The 18,359-nt window shown below is 40.3% G+C and overlaps 1 protein-coding gene across 3 annotated transcripts in view; it reads left to right on the top strand.

Annotated features, from left to right (window-relative positions):
* The window catches only part of LOC108441187 (gamma-aminobutyric acid type A receptor subunit gamma3), a 146,883-nt gene that overhangs the window by 116,506 nt on the left and 12,018 nt on the right, over nt 1-18,359 (top strand). For 2 of the 3 annotated variants that reach the window (XM_017720584.2, XM_017720598.2), the window contains exon 7: nt 15,110-15,262. In XM_017720584.2, coding sequence (XP_017576073.1) covers nt 15,110-15,262 — 153 coding nt within the window. The remainder of the gene's footprint in view (nt 1-15,109; nt 15,263-18,359) is intronic. The other variant, XM_017720590.2, reaches the window with a different exon arrangement.

An 18,359-nucleotide genomic window follows, 5' to 3' on the forward strand; every position in this document is an offset into this window, starting at 1 on the left:
GACACAGCTCGTCACTGAAGAAGAAGAAACCATATATAAATAAGATCCAGAAACGCTGCCACCTTCTCTGGGCCTGAGCTCATTTAAGATAGACTGAGGAAAAGTGGAGAAGTATCTTGTGGTCCAACGAATAAAAATGTGAAATTCTTTTTGTAAATCATGGATGCTGCATCCTCCTGGATAAAGAAGAGAAGGGCCATCTGTGATAGAATTGGGGAGCAATAGGCATTGTTTGATGACTATCATTGTATGAACCATTACATGTCTTTGCGTTCAAAATTCTGGGACAATGTGCAGTTTGTGGCTGCCACTACAGTGAACCTGAAACTACAGCAAGAACAGGAACGTTACAAGCACAAGAAAGAAAAAGCAAAGGACATATGAATGTAGCTTCATAATCATTGCATGAAAATGCCCAGTTATCTGTGCCCATTAACTTTGCTATGTAATGGCAATGCTTTATGGGTTTATAGCTGTTCCTAATAGTGTAAACAAAATTAAAAGGTTGAAATGAAGTGACTTTATATAATAATTTGTGTCAGCTAGGAATAGTCTTCTCACACAGGTTTAGGCTTCTGAGGTTGGTGAATCAGACAGAACCCAATTTCCCAAAAAGTTGTGACGCTGTGCCAAATGTAAATAAAAACAAAATGCAATGATATGCAAATCAAAGACAACATATCAAATGTTGAAACTGAGAAATTGTTTTTTTTTTTTTTAAATAATCAACACCTGTTGTTGGCATCAAAATTGGCATATATTTTTAAAAAAAGATAACATTTCTCAATTTCAACATTTGATATATTGTCTTTGTAGTATTTTGTTTGAAAACTGATTTGCATATCATTGCATTCTATTTTTATTTACATTCTGCACAGCATCCCAACTTTTTTGGAAATGAGGTTGCACAAACATCAGCATCCTTTCATAAAGACTATTTGAATTTTTATTCATTCCAACATTTCATGTTAGGATGTAGCTTTTAATGTATTTATGCTTGGCCGCAAGTTCTGTTGATACTTCATTCATTATAGGGAGCCGGAATAGGGTGGATAGACATTATTATTGTATATAAATAAAAAATTCTCAACATGACTACTTGACAGAAGCTATCCTACAATCCTGTGAATGTAAGTCTTGTGTATTTGCCTGTGGCATTAGCATAGAACAATTAAGAAAAGCATGGCTTGTTAATTCTGCTACACTCACAGAGAGTGACCCTTACCACCCAGACTCATAGGAATGGAAAGGTCTAGCCTGTCAGCTTTTGTTTGTTGTCTCTCAGGCAGAAAAAGGCTGTCAGTCTGAGACCTGAAACATTTCCGGAACTCGTACGGAATACAGACAAGGCCCACTGTCTCAGGCTGGAAGGGGGAGGGGAGAGGGGGTGGGTGGGAAATGTTAAATGGTCCTTTAGGCATTCCAACATCCTCATCCCCTATCGACTGCCTCTCATCTCCCAGGTGATGACCTCACACTATTTTCACTCAAAGGATCCAGGAGCAGCAGGTCCTAAGCACAGCATTTTAAATACAAGAGATATGGAAATGAAGTTTGATGTCCACTGGGCATGCCCAAGCAGCCTGGACTCGAAATTGTTTCCCTTTGGTGTGAGCAGCCATGGCGCTGAATGCTTTCCGACTGAAATGCCTGTTCCTGTAGAACTCTCAGCAAGAGCTTCCTCCCGTGAGAAACAATTTGCCAAAAGGATCAGTTTAATATTTCACACCTCGCTGCCCAGCAAAGTAGCATGTCCTCTGAAACATATTTTCAGATGCAAACACGTGCACAGCACGTAGGGTCCCGATCTGAATAATCAAGCGGACAGCTAAAATTCTCTGCTGTTCTTGCCGCTTTCCCCGCAATATTGGTGGGAGAGTTTTACTGACGTGATACGTGGCTACAGGTCCCACTGTTCACCATCCCCTGCAATGACTGTATATGGCCCTTTCTGCATTCAACCACTTTAAGGGTCTCTCAAGTTAATGCTCAAAACAGTCTTTGATCTTAATGATCCAAGGCCTGAACAGTTCAGGATATTAATTGGTTTCTGATGTTTAAAGTTACAGAGATTTTTTTCACTGCTAGTTCTGGCCTTTATGACCCTTTTGAAAGATCATCTTTGGGATTATCTCTCAGTCCATATGCTATACACTTGTGGGACAGTCATTAAGTAGTAAAGCTATAAGTGTGTATACTATATCAGTAAATATTAGTAGATGCTATTGTATCCATTATGGCAGCACTGACAAACATTATAGGCAAACATTTTAAGGAAAAAAAAGAATATATATATATATATATTAAAATTAAATAAATAAATTTTTAATTAAAATAAATTTATATATATAACAGAAATTACACTTTCAAAATTCTCAGCATTTAGCATTTTTCTGAAATATTTTTCCAATGGCTTGATTTATATATATATATATATATATATATGCTGAGTTTTTCCATAGAAAAGATATCCTGTATGAAAAAGACTGAAACGTTATTACATGTTACAATTGAACAGAATAAAGAATAAAATTGAACACCTATACACACAATATGGCAGTAATATGTCTTTAAGTTAGCAGTTCTCATTCTGGAGATCCAGCAGGCAATTCTGCCTTTTTCAGTTATTTTACCTTTTATACAAATAAACATTAACATAATCCCTAATAATGATAAGATCAGTTGTTCATTTTAAAACATCTTTCACTGGTTACTTCTGGTTATCATACCTCTTTGTCTTACAGATCTTATTGTATTTTTAACATTCTCTTCAACAGGGTTGCCAGATTCATCAAAAGTATTATTAAAAATTCAAACTAGCCCAATTGGGTGGGAAAAACTCCAGACTACTCCAGAGCCAAGATTCAGATCTACTGTTCAGTGAGCAAAAAATAGTTAGACTGTTTATGAACCCACAGCATTACATGTTCGCTGCAAGTAGTTGAAGCAGAACTGAAAAATGAAATGTGACCTATGGGGTAGACCGGGTAGAATAGAAACTGAAAATAGGTTAAAGTGCTCCAGTGGGTAATAATGTGAAAAGTCTAAAAATTGTTTTATCTCATTCAGCCTTTTCTTGTCCAAAAGTCCAGAAACAAACTGTAAGTTCATGCGAGTCTCTCTATTGTATGTGACAGCAGGCCAGCTGTTGGCTAGAGCCATAGCAGAAGAAATAGCATTTCTACCAGGTGTAGATGGTAAATCACTTTCCTAGAAAGACACAATGTTGGTCTGGACGGTGGCTATTATTTCCATACTATGTTCTCATTTTATGCTTGCGGGTAGTATATAAAACTCTGTTATGCCCCTGTTTTGATGGAAATTAGTTTTCTGGCACACAGAGCATGAGTCACTACCTGCCACCTTGGTACCATTAACTGAGAGAATTGCTTTGACCCACCCCACTCAGTGGACCGGCCACGGACCACATTAGCATCTCCATCAAAGCACGAGGCCACAGATGAATGGGCTTGTACTCAGAAAGCACTTTTTACCATATAAGGGATCATTTTGCTGGTCATTTGGAACAGAGTGTCAGAAATGAGCTGGAGACACGTTAAGGGTTATTTGGAGAGAGGCTAATTCATCCAAATTAAATGTCTCATTGAAACAGTATTTTCTTCTTCTCAATCTTTCTGTGCATGTTTGGATTCTTTGAACTCCATCTGTTATCTTAAATCTGTAATAAAACAGAAGAAAGCAATTCAGCCTTGGAATAGCCACAGTATTCTTGGGCATTCTAAAGATTTTCTTACTTTGTTCTATTGTTATTTTTGATTTGTCCTGATCATCCAAACACAGACGGAACCTTTTATGCACTTCCAAAGGTGTAATGAAGCCCACTTGAGAAATTTCAGTGATGTGCCTCCTCTTTTTGTTTACAGCTCTCACATGCAATCAGGCTTATATAAATTATTCATGTAGACAAGAGTGTCTAATCCCTCTCTGCATTTGACTAAAGAACATTCAAAAATGAACAAAAAAATGGGGGATAATAAAATTGAAACCAATTCTTTTTCTGTTAGGAGAGTAACTGTATTGAAACAAAGCTAAATGAAACTGAAGGATATTTGGTAAAGATCATCAGTGATGTTTTTCTGTCTCTGCACATTAAGAATCATGATTGAGAAAGGCAAGAGGATACGTTGCTATGATCCGAATGGGCCTGCGCCACAATATAATTAGGGTTCAGAGCTGGCAGGGGCAAGACAATTATAGTGTTTAGCCAGAGCCAAATCGGACTGAAGTTCATTACAAAGCAGGAAGTCTTTAAAGATGAGGGGACAGCAGCCATTACCTTTGATCATGTGTCTCTTCCTGTCTGCAACACAGCTCCCGTTTTTTCTACCCTTTTTAGTCCCTGTAAGAGCAGGACTGGCTTCCACTCGGCTTTGATGTCAGGGGAGTTGATAAGATTTAATGGTGAGGCACTTGTGCGAAGGTGAAGCTTGAAAATATGTTTTCATTTTAATGCAATGATCTGTTAAGTGTTACAGTTAGATACTGGATGGGGGAGACTGTAATTGAGCAGACCTCCTGTGTATGACCGGTTGAAAGGAATCACAGCTAATGCTCTGAAAAGATTAAAGATGCACACAGACTACTGTGAGGAGATGCTTTCAACTGAGCAATTATTACAAGAGATAATCAATTGCATCTCTTTGAGGAAATTTAGTGTGTCGTTTTTGGCTTGGATTGAATGCTACTTCCTTTAATGTTGCTTTTATTGGGAAATCAGTCCCAAGGGATTGTGACTTTGATTAGAACTTTTGGTATGGGTGGACTTATTTAGGTGGGAACAAACTGAGTGTGAAATGTCCATATCGTCGTTAACTCACAGATGTAATGCAAGCTAGCATGGGTGAAAAGCAGCTATAAAAAAACTCTCAATCAATCACGTTGATTTGTATCATGTATGCAGAGAACATAGCATTTCTCTAGCTAGCATATTTTGCTTGTGTAATTGACTATGAACTTTGAATTTGGTGAGTGTACCCCCACTTGCAACAAATTGAGACAATTCAGCACCAAAGGTTTAACAAGTCGATCCCAGACATGTATTCATATTATGAGATCATGTCTGGTCCCACAAGACTATTAGGATATTTGGATATAGTGGTTATATAAATGAAACTGCCTTTAAACAGTTATCTGTGCTTTAATATCAGTAGCAATTAACTGTATAGGGATTTCTTGAGGGAGTTTCAGTGGCAACTATTGACATGATGACCTGTGATAGATCTAAAATCAATATCCACCCACCATTAATGGCCTTCCAATACTGTTCATTCGCTTTAACAGGGAATGGAAGCTCATGTACTCTTAATAATATCTATATGTCAAACATACTGGTACATGTTTTCCACAAAACTAACCTGGGCTTGGTTTCCTAAAGGCATGATAGTCTTAAAGTCATTTTAACTGTTGAGCATGTTCAGAGTGAGACATTATGTGTCTATACAGTATTTCTGAAGATATTTTGTGTTGTGATGGCTTGGGGAATCCATGCACCAGTCCATACATATTCATAACTGTTGTCCTCATTACTGTGTGTGGAGGTGGATATTTGGCAGTCTAATGTACAAATGTGTGACTAAACAATTTGCCTGCTTGGCTTTTGTCTTTGAGAGATGTGAAACACCACTCTGCTTTATGATGTTGAACACCACTTTATGGATAGTGTCACTCAAGATTATTTTTGTTGCTGCAATCTCTTTCTTTCTTGCTACTTGCTTGTCAAACAAGAAAAGAAAGACTGAAATTTTTACAGTGTAATTAAATGCTCATTACCATTCCAACAGGCAGAATGCTTAGTGGAATTGTTCCTATGAAGTGAAACATTAACACTGAAATGGAAGTCCCTTCATCAAACCCTACAGTTTTATGAATCTTTCACAAATGTTTTCATTTATACTGGATGTGTTAAATTGAGCAAACAGACAGAAAAATGTTGAAAGATCAGGCTAAAACTGCTGGTCTTCACAGTGTTCTCCTGCCTCAGTTGGATTAAATTGAAGAAGGGTAGATATGTAAGCAGGTACCACTTTGTTGATTCTCACCTTGCCTTGAAGTTACATTTAACAAAGTATCTATGAAACTGACCAAAATGTTCCATATGAAAAACCTACACATAACCCTAGTCCTGAATCTGTCTCTGAAAAGAACCATTGAACATGTGTAGATGATGTATATAGGACTATTCAAATAAATATGTTTGGCAGTGGATGTAATTGATTTTTTTGGAAAATTCTGACAAATTCCACCTTCCTTAGTTCCAGGTGCTATGTCAGTCCAACTTTCAGCTCAGGCCACCTGGTAGCATCTGTACCACTTGTTCAAAATACACTGGCTTTACAAAATGTTTAGAGAAGCCATCCATGTTTTAGAAGTAACATAACATGAATGTTGGCCCTCTTAGAGAAAGAAAAAAAAAATCCCAGAAACTACTATACTACATACTGCATACTGCACAAGTATGTACTGTACACTGCATGATACTCTTCATAGTAGTTTATTGTACAGTATCCAGTATACAACAAAATCTTTGTGCCCTGCTACTGGGAAGACGCATAACAACACTGCATACATCAGGCACTCAGCCTGAACCACCTCTGGTCCTGCCCCATTTGCCTTGTCTCTCCAATCACTGCTTAACAACCATTGCTTGCTGCTTTTTCAGGTCAGGTCTCTAGTAACACGTGTGGAAATATTTTGGTCAAGAGACGTACCTGCTGAGTTTTGAGAGATACCAAGAAGGGTTTTGTTTTCTACCCCAAAGGCAAAAATAACCTTAACAAATGTCAGCTTTGGCTTTGTCTGTATGTTTTCTGAGCGCACCTGTTTTTCTCCGTATGTGAGTCATTTCGTTTTTGCTGCTCGGGTAGTTAGTCCTATAAGGTAGTTTGACAGAATAATAAGCAGTGTGAGTCCACACGTAAGCCTGAAAAGCGATGCTGAGGGGTTTGTTTTGTTGAGAACAATTTTATTAAGTTGCAGTTTTAACAATGTTATCTATGCAATTAGTGAAGTTTAGTACATAGACAAAGTAAGCAAAGCCACCAACGGAGAAAACTGATAGGGTTTCAATAATGCAGCAGCAAGATCAATTATTTCCAAACCAGACAGTTACAGCAGTGGTCATGACGGCGCTGCATTTTGAGATACACTATACCATGAAGATATCTCTGACTGCATATTGGAATATTTTGCCAGAGTAGTACTTTCTTTGGCATACTGTAGAAGTTCATGTTGGTCACATGACAGAAAAACTAGTGCTTCACAAAAAGATTGTGATTAGCTGAAAGGCATGTCCATCATTATTTTTAAAAGTGCTCAGTTGTGAACACCATCTCAGAATTTAGACTGTGTTGCATTATCCTCTGCCTTGAAAGTGCTGAAAGTTGAAAAATGCACAACTTTTACTACCTTTACATTACAAATATACTCATTTTGTAAAAGAATAATTGAGTTCTTTTGCACTCAGCTAATAAGAAACCATATAGTATCAAAGAGTAGTTCAGGTTCTGCGAGTAGTGTGTTTTAATATTAAGCTTGTGTGTAAAGCAGGACATTTGCATTTAATCTACAAGATTAAGTGGAACATTTTGCATATTTAGCATTGTTATTTTCTGTAGCAAATCAGTTATTAGGACTGAATTAAAGCAGAGGATATACCCAATAATGTAGGTGTGGTAAGGCATCTTTTCAAAAGTGCATTACAGAGAAATCATGTCAGTGAACTTTGTTTTGTTGTACAAAGTCATAGCAGATCAATACATTTGACTTTAGCAGTTATGAGTAAATAAGGAGCCTAAACAGGCCTTAAAAGAGATAGGATTTCCTGCTTTCTTCATCATTAATTGTCAGTGTCTTTGCAGATTCACCTGGATTCATTCCACTCAGTTCCAGCACTCTTGATTCAGTAGCATTGACAGCACTGCAGAACTTGATCTAGCTGAACTGAGACTACCATTACATCACTGATTAGCAAAGATCTACAGCTTTGTTACTGCAAGGCATGTTCAGTAGGTGCCTGGCCACATACCTGCTCCCTTCGGTTTACTCTGTGTTGTAGGCACAACACGCTGTCTGTCAGTAAACAAATCTGCACGTAGGGCTCCAGAGTGAGGGCGCCAATGTGTTTCAGACCTGCACTAAACTGATAAAAAACCTCATGGGGAGAAAAGGTCTCAGAGACGGTTGTCAGCACTCACACTGGCTAGGTGTGAACCCCCACTTGATTTCCTTCACTGTTGGCAGCTTGTAGCACAGTGATGGCATGATGGGCTTTCAGGTGATCCATGCATAAAGCAGAATGAATTATTTATCAGATTGTATTGGTCAGGTGTTTCTTTCACAGCATAAGAGGTCATCTGCAGGGTTGCAAATTTTGTTGTTGCCAGACCATGACTCCCCCCTCCTCCATCTCACTGCTCCACCGTCTTTAACCGTTGACAGAAGCAGGATGCACAAACAGTAATCTTTGGCTTGGCTCATCTTTTATCTTGCACAAATCAATAATAGCCTCGCCTTGTGATGAATTCTCCAAATTGCAAAGCAGTTTGCTCTGATAGCCCCACGCTCCACACACACACAGCACATTAGCTTCAAATCACTTGCTCTGTCCGTCCCTCTGTGTCGCCCACTGCCACGGGGAGCTCCTGTGCACTCGAATTCATCAGCACCCCATTCTTCACCCACAGGAGCCAATGGATGGTGCTCTGGTTCCCATGGCGATAGCTATTTTCTCCTCTGATTAAGTGGAATTTTCTTACCTTTTATGCAACGATACCCTGGGGACATTCCAATAATGAAAGCAGTATGATACAAATGTTGGATGCTGGAATAGGGGCGGAGAGAAAGATAGCAGGCTGAGAGTGTGTCTTTGACACTGGCCATGGATAATAATCACTGGTTTCGAGATCTCAACCCCCACCTAATTAACAAGGTCTAATGAAAGCTGAATACGAGGGGACAGTTCAGCTAAAGATAAGCACTTTCTGTAATATGTATCATAAGAGGAAGCTAAAGTCCGGGATAAATAGCAGAACTCTCTGATTCATTTGCTCTCAACTTGCTATGTACAGTAGCTGGAACTCTTTTGCTGATGCTGCTGCAACCTATTTTATGGTTGATTTCACCAAGGATTTGGAAAGTCCATACAACACTACTAATTATTTCTCCCAATTCAATGGTGTGACCCGTGAGATTCACTCAGGCAGAGAGAGTTCATTTTTCAGCTCGTTCCTGCTACAATTAATAAAGCACCTTACTTTACCCCAACAAATCTTCATGGGTCGCAGCTTCTCAGTAATCTTTCACTAGTGCAGATTAATAGGATTATGAATCTAAAGGATGTCCAACAGGTGCTTATTATGGCACAAATTGCCAGGGCTAAATTGGTCCTCTGAGTTGTGTCACTCTCAGAATACACAACCCCACAATGTAGTCGATGCAGAACTTGTCGCTTTGAATAGACTCACTCGAGCACACGAATTGCTCAGCAATTAGGAAGCATTGATTTTTGGGGTAGACCCAAAAGAGAGTGCATTGGATGAGCACCTTATTGTTTTGTGTATTGTTGCACAGGTCAGGTAGTTTCTTCTCACTGATAATGACAATTGAGGTAACATATCGACTTGGAAAAACAAACTTGTACATCAATTAGTTATGGACTCTGAAAACTCTGATATTCAGATAAATATAAGAACTTTCCCATGAGGCGATTACGCTAGATTTCATATTGTTTCTAAGTGGTCTAAAAATATTGCTCCCAGATAGTCCATTTGTTGATTAGCTGCTTAAATGTTCGTGCTATGATCAGTGGTGGAGTTTAGGGGGGTGGAGGTTTAGGTATGGAGTTTCAAATGACAACCGGAGGGGGGGTGTCACCTTTTCAGATATGTCCTCTTATTTTGTGATTAGATTTGGCTTTTTTTGTGAACTGAAACTCATGAGTTACTTACTGCTGCTCACTACATTAAATGAGATTATTTTGACAGTTTTTTTTTCATCAGCATTTTGTTCCCCCCAGCGATGGGTAATAACCACTTACCTTCACTCAAGTACTTAAGTAAAGTTCTGATGGATTTGTAATCATCAAATCAAATCAAATCATAATACTTTTACTTCTACTCAAGTATATTAGTTACACTTTTGCCATATTTAGCTTATTTAGTTACTCATTTCTTTAGTGTGTTTAACTTCATTATAGTTTGTTGGTGACAACATCTGTACTGCTTTGTGGTTGGTCATATCTCTGACTTTGGAACTTTTGCATTTTAATCTAGACCAGAAGGATCTCAAAAAGAGAGGATGGTAACCTGAGAGCACTCAGTTCTTATTCTGACAGATTCTAGATTTATTAGGTTTACTAAGTTCCACTGCAGTTCAAAGTTACTCAGTACTTTGTTGACATGATACTTTTATACTTTCTACTCAAGTTGTTTTTTTTTTTTTAGCAAAGTATCAATACTTTTACTTGAGTATTGACTTAAGCTACTCTACCCACATCTTATTCCCACTGACCAAACTCTCCGCAGCTATTGCCAACAACATTTAGAATATTAGAACAGTGAACAGTGTTGGCACACATCACTGTTGTGTTAGCAACAACTGCTAGTAGTAATATTTCACAAGTTAGCTTAACAATTCTCAATATGGAGATGCAGCTGGCTGGAAGTTCCATTTTTACATTATTTTAATGTTTTATTTATTTGAATGTTACGATAATCCCTGAAATTTTTGAACTCCAACATTAAATTATATTAACATCAAGCCTCTCACAGTGGTTAACACAGATATCGTAGTTATTATACTTTTGTGTATTTGTGGCAGGTAGGGTTTCCAGGTCCAGCCCAAACTGTGCTTAAAACTGCAAATCAGAAGCTGAAACGTAATGATTTTTCTCAGATGACTGCATTTTTTTAACTAATCCAATTTGGCAGAGAGACCATGAACTTCTTATCCCTGACAGTGGTATCAAACACTCCACGGCATAACTGATGAAAAGTTCGGGTGCAGTTATACTTACCCACCTCTTCTGTAGGTGCATGCATCATAACTTATATCATATAACCTAATCATAACTTATATCACAGTAATCCAAAGCAGATGATTGTTTTAGAAGGGGATTGTTTATGCCCCCTCAAAACTCACTCAAATCGAGCCTTGGTTACTACTCAGGAGCATTCAGACAGATGACACAAAAACTCATCTAACCAGTGGCACAGTGCTAAAAGGAGCCTCTGCACTGTAATTCCATGTCTGCTAGTTATCCTGTTCTGAAATGCGATTAGCTGAGCCATGTTCAAAGTAGTTGTAAAAATACTCCATTACACTTCACCACACACAGTCAAATTCTCTATTATTGTTTAATTTAATTTAAATAGTATTTTTGACAGGAATTCCTGACATGTTTGACAGGAAAAGAATTTGTGATTATTATATTTAATTAGAATTGTAATTATTTCTTGACCATAACACATTTGGTGTATTTTACCTTTTTATATTTTATGAAATGATTTATATCTACTCAGTGCCTTACATTGATTTTGCATTGCTTTGAGTCATGCTGTACTCATGGGAACATCACTGTAACGTCTGGCCTTGAGAGGCTTGTTTCTTTCACCATTCCATTATCCATTATCTTCCGCTTGTCGCGGAATGCCTTCTCCAGATCCACAAAGCACATGTGGACTGGTTGGGCAAACTCCCATGAACCCTCCAGAATCCTGGAGAGGGTGAAGAGTTGGTCCAGTGTTCCACGACCAGGGCGGAACCCGCACTGTTCCTCCTGGATCCGAGGTTCGACTATAAGCCGGACTCTCTTCTCCAGTACCCCTGCATAGACCTTGCCAGGGAGGCTGAGGAGTGTGATTCCCCTGTAGTTGGAACACACCCTCCGTTCCCCTTTTTTAAAAAGAGGCACCACCACCCCAGTCTGCCAATCCAGTGGCACCGCCCCCGATGTCCACGCAATGTTGAAAAGGCGTGTCAGCCAAGACAGCCACACAACATCCAGAGCCTTGAGGAACTCAGGGTCGGATCTCATCCACCCCTGGAGCCTTGCCACCAAGGAGCTTCTTAACCTCCTTAGCGACTTCGGCCTCAGTAATGGACAAGCCTATTCCCATGTCCCCAGACTCAGCCTCCTCACTGGAGAACGTGTTGGTGGGATTGAGAAGGTCCTCAAAGTATTCCTTCCACCGCCCAATGACGTCTTCAGTCGAAGTCAGCAGCACACCATCTCCACTATATACAGTGCTAGTGGCACACTGCTTTCCCCTTCTGAGTCGCCTGACGGTTTGCCAGAATCTTTTCGGAGCCGACTTAAAGTCACTTTCCAAGGCCTCACCAAACTCCTCCCATACACGGGTTTTTGCCTTGGCAACAACTGAAGCCGCAGATCGCTTGGCCTGTCGATACCTGCCAGCTGCCTCTGGTGTCCCACAGGCCAACCATGCCCGGTAGGACTCCTTCTTCAGCTTGACGGCATCTCTCACCTGGGGTGTCCACCACCGGGTTCGAGGATTACCGCCCCGACAGGCACCAACTACCTTACGGCCACAGCTACAGTCAGCCACTTCAGCAATGGAGGAACGGAACATGGCCCATTCTGAGTCAATGTCCCCCACCTCCCCCGATATCTGGTCAAAGTTCTGACGGAGGTGTGAGTTGAAGATCAATCTGACAGGTTCTTCTGCTAGACGTTCCCAGCAAACCCTCACTATGCGTTTGGGCTTGCCTGGTCTGACCGGCATCTTCCCCCACCACCTGATCCAACTCACCACCAGGTGGTGATCAGTTGACAGCTCAGCTCCTCTCTTTACCCGAGTGTCCAAAACACATGGCCGCAAGTCCGATGACATGACTACAAAGTCAATCATTGAACTGCGGCCTAGGGTGTCCTGGTGCCATGTGCACTTATGGACATCCTTGTGTTCAAACATGGTGTTCGTGATGGACAAACTGTGGTTTGCGCAGAAGTCCAAAAACTGAACACCACTCGGGTTCAGATCAGAGAGGCCATTCCTCCCAATCACACCCCTCCAGGTCTCACTGTCATTGCCCACGTGAGCGTTGAAGTCCCCCAGTAGGACAATAGAGTCTCCAGGAGGAGCACTTTCAAGCACCCTTCCCAAGGACTCTAAGAAGGCTGGGTACTCTGAACTGCTGTTCGGTGCATAAGCACAGACAACAGTCAGGACCCATTCCCCAACCCGAAGGCGTAGGGAAGCTACCCTCTCGACCACCGGAGAAAACCCCAACATACAGGCACCGAGTCGAGGGGCTATGAGAAAGCCCACACCTGCCCGCCGCCTCTCACCATGGACAACTCCAGAAAAGAATAAAGTCCAGCCCCTCTCAAGGAGATTGGACCCAGAGCCCAAGCTGTGTGTTGAGGTGAGCCCAACTATATCTAGCCGGTATCTCTCAACCTCGCGCACCAACTCAGGCTCCTTCCCCGCCAGTGAGGTAGCGTTCCAACTTCCAAAAGCCAGTTTCAGCAACCGAGGATCAGAACGCCAAGGCCCACGCCTTCGGACACTGCTCGATCCACAACGCACCGAACCCCTACTACTGCCCCTCCCATTGTTGGTGGGTCGATGGGAGGGGGGACTCATGTAACTCCTTCGGGCTGGGCCCGGCCGGGCCCCATGAGTAAATGCCCGGCCACCAGACGCTCGCTGGCGAGCCCCTCCCCCAAGCCTGGCTCCAGGGTGGGGCCCCGGTAACCCTGTTCCGGGCAGGGTACACAAGTCCTGTTTTTGTGTCTTCATAGGGGTTATTATGGATCACACTTTGTCTGACCTGTCACCTAGGACCAGTTTGCCATGGGAGACCCTACCAGGAGCTTTTGCTCCAGACAACATAGCTCCTAAGATCATTCAAGCACGCAAACCCCTCCACCACGATAAGGTGGTGATCCAAGGAGAGGTGTTTCTTTCACATTACTTTTATATTAAAACAATGATGAAATGTTCCTTTTTCTTACATGTTCTGGCAGAATCTTCAAAATCCTCAGATCCTCCAGCTGTAGAAAAAGCCTTGTATTTAGCTGTCTCAGCTAAGAACTCAGCTCTGTGTTCTCACTCCACTCTCTGATGTCACTGATAGAAAATAAAGGAAAATGTAGAAATCTTTAGTTTTGGATTAAATTATTGCTTCCTAGGTTATCCAAGTTTTGTTTTTGCCCTGCAGTGTGCATGCCATTTGGGCTCCTCCAGCGCTATAAGGGAAAAGCTTCGGCACAGTGATCAACAATTTTTTTCAGATTTTTTCCAACAGAAATGAGCTAAACAAATATGCAAGCTATGCTCACAACCAACCTCATGCCAGGAATGTCAGCCTTAAAGAATATTAATGGAATTTTATCAGAAATATTTGAAAACAATTAGCAATTAAGAGCCAGCGTCTTACCCCACACTTAATATGTTTGCACTCTAAATTGAATGATGATTACCTCAGATGCCTGTTGGGCATGATTATCACTTAAGACTCTGTCAATAGGATTAATGTGTGCTTGGTAAGAAATTGAATTATATTGTGCCGTTAATGGCTAAAGGTAAACAATGACCGTGCATTAAGTGTACCGTTTCAGTTGGGATCATTTCTCAAGTGGAGCATAATCTCCAGGGAACAGAGGGTGTGTTCTGGTCTCTGTTATATGCTTCAAAAAGGTACAACACCACAATTATAAAAAAAAAAAAGCTCAGATTTCATCCCCATTAGAATGAAACATTTCCCGCCAAGCCATCTTCATGAAATTGATTTGAGATTAGAATCCTGAGTCTTCCGGGTCTTCTCTCTTCAGTCACTTTTCTCGCTGTTGTCCTGGGACACATGATTGTGTACGAGAAAGACACACACCTGAAGGTCAGTTCCAGCATCAAGATTGATGCTGAGCAATATTAAAGCAAAAAGCTCATTTACTTGCTTTCTCCTCTGCCTCTGTCTTTATTTCGCCATAGAGTGGCTTTTTATTAGCAAGTGTTGTGCCACAAATGAATGTCACTGAGCATGTCCTGAAGCTAAGCGGCACTCAAACATCCATCACTGCTGTGTGCAGAATCAGAGGTCATTGCCATGTGCTCTGTCATGATTACAGATGGATACCCACGAGACGAAATGATTTACAAGTGGAGGAAGAACTCGGTGGAGGCAGCCGATCAGAAATCATGGAGACTCTACCAGTTTGACTTCATGGGCCTAAGGAACACTACAGACATCATCAAGACGACGGCAGGTAACCACATCATTGGTGTGTGCTTTATTTTGACTTCCATTTAAATGATCACATGTGATTTGATTTGAACAATAAAAGTGGCAGTGGCGGCAGTGCTGATTATTGTGATGGAGCTGGGTCCACGGGATTTGGGCCAGAGGAAATGTCACTTGATAAAATAAGGATGTGATGACATTTTCTTAGGGCTTAATAACTGTGAGTGTGGGCATAGTCAGAGTTTCCTGGCACCACAAATTACATGCATTCTGACCGTTAAAATGCCAAATGAAACGAATTGGGAACTGTACTTGATGGATTTTTTGAGTAATCTTTTCCCAGCAGACTTTGGGCATAAGGCAGGAAATTCCTGGACAGCTCACCAGTCCATCACAGGGCAGACATCAGACATACAGACATATACAATCCCACAAACACACACACACACACACACACCCCTCTAGGGGCAATTTAGATACTGCACTCATACTTGTACTCACAGAAATGCACTAATACCAGCTTCTGATACCATATGACATAAGCTTAGTGTATGCAGCCACACTGATGAACAAATGACACAAGCTGGCTGTGAACAAGGGTCTGCTTACATAGAGAAATGTTACTGATGACATAGTGGTCAGACGCAAATTGCTGGTCACACTAAACACTGTGCCTTGACAAATTCCTGTCAGGCAAACACAGCAATTTTAGCCTGTTTTTTAAAACACACTAACACAATCACAACCTCTTCCCTAATATGGGTGGAGACATAAGGGAAAGTAAAACAGAGGCAAAAAAGTCAACACTTGCTACCAAAGTCTATATGATAACTTTACTCTGTTTGACTGAATAGAAGAGACTGTATTGTCCATATTGTCCAAATGTTCTTCAGGGGACATTCAACTCCAAGTCAATAAACCAAAAAAAAGACTCCAACAAGACATAAGACTCAAACAGTCAGTTCCTTGGATGTGATTCCTGCTGTCACTGTGCTACAAGGACTGTTGTTAAAAGAGACTGAGGCGGATCAAAACTGTGAAATGTACTTTACTTGCAGCTGTACAGACATCGAACAAAACCCACATTCTCCACTGCAATACTTGATTTAAGGCAAATAATGTATCTTAGCTAGCTAATGCACATCATTTACAGTCACCTATATTTTAAGTATTTAATTGTGAAAGTATGTTGCAGTCATTTATAACTCTCAATTCTAAGGCACGTACTAAAAACATGTACTCATACAGATGCTTGTAGACATTTGGGTCTGACCCACATATTTTTAATTTAGAGTGAACACGTCATATCACGCTAAACACTTTGAGATATGAGTGAGACATCTCTAATTTGTCAGAAGAGTTCTGGCATCGGTGAAAAGACTGTGGCTTGTACGTGAGATTTTCGGCACAGCAAGGGTGTCATGCCGTAAAATGGGTGTCAAATGCAGCACTAAGTGTGATTTGGAGAAAAAGGTCAGAAGAATTAATGGAGTGTGAATTGCTCTTGTACTTTCACTGTTTTTGTCCTCTGCTTGTAAAAGAAGAAGTGATCATTCACTCTGCGTAGATGAAAGCAGCTTGCTGTTGTTGTTATTATTATTATAACCAACCTATAAACGTTGAGTTGACAGATCCCCATACACAGAAAAAATTATAGTATCATTTAATAACATGATTTAAATGTTTACATTATTTTCACATAAAAATATCCAGTTTTGTCTTTTAGTATAAGAGTAACAAATGTAAAGGAACAACTTTAACCAATTCCTTCAAATAATTGTGACGAGTCATTGTTTTATTAGCTGTATGCATTGAACTTGGATGTTTTCATCTCATTGTCATTTCAGAAGTCCCAATATCAGATGCTAAAGCACATTGCCAGTAACGGGCTCTCACTGAAGACATGTGAAATATTGTCAGTATACTCAACCAAACCCACTATAAAGCTCAAATTTGGAGGAACATAAGGCATTCATCAATAACCCTGATGCCAAGAAGCTTGTTTAAAAAGTACAATGTCTCATAACACTACAACGGTCACAACACAACAGCAGTTATAAAAGCTGTGAAAACTCAACAGCAGTCAACACAATAGCATTCAAAACAGCAGTCATAACACAAACGTCATCACAATAGCAGTCATAACACAGCAGCATTCATTGCAGCAATCATTGCACAAAATCAGGCATAATAGCAGTTGCAACACAAAAGCATTCATAACAGCAACCATAAGACAACAGCAATCATAACATAGCAGCAGTCACTATACAACAGCAGTCATAAGGCAACAGTACTGGCAACGTAACAGCAATCATAACACATTCGCACTCATAAAAAACAGCTTTCATAACAGCAATCATAACAAAACAGCAGTCATGGTACACCAGCAGTTATAATAACAGTCATAACATAACAGCAGTTGTGTCATAACACAAGCAAAAACTGTGCTTTAAAATAAGGGTAAGAAGGGTGTTTGTTCTATGTTGCCCCACTCTAGTGCACATATCCCCTCTGAAAACAGAGAAATAATGTATAGAAATGTCAGCCTACCAGCGAAAAAAGAAAAAACAGATGGGGGATGGGAATAAATCCACAAAGGATGCAATTAAATCCAAGCAAGTGCCATGACATTTTCGAGTTTGCTGTTACCTCTTCTTTTATAAAAAACATTTCCAGGTGACAAGGTGGGCTTCTGAAAGCACATAAAGATTTTCAGCTCCAGCTTCACATTTAAGAATTTCTAGCCTTGGAGCTGAACTGGTACCTGTTTGTCCAAGAAAGTGATGGACAACATCATCAGAGAAAATTATATATCTTCCAATACACAAGTTGGTTGTGCAGAATGTTTTTATGTAATAGTACATTAGGATTATTAAGGTGATAAACTCGCAAGTTCAGCTGAGGTGGAATACAGGTTAGAATGTATTGAAGGACAAATTATGTTCCACCACTTGTTTACTTTTCTCAGTTTCCTTAGCTAGTTTTTAACTGTACTGTCCAAACAGGTATGTTGGCACAAACATGTTCTGTAGCTCAAAGTCACCACATTGTAATCTTCTATTTGTCATATTTAAGTCTTTTAGACCATGATAGGCTCAGCTTATTTCTAAGCTTATACACAATGCTTCATAAATTGT

Source organism: Pygocentrus nattereri, chromosome 26 (assembly GCF_015220715.1).
Source record: "Pygocentrus nattereri isolate fPygNat1 chromosome 26, fPygNat1.pri, whole genome shotgun sequence".
Classification (NCBI taxonomy): domain Eukaryota; kingdom Metazoa; phylum Chordata; class Actinopteri; order Characiformes; family Serrasalmidae; genus Pygocentrus; species Pygocentrus nattereri.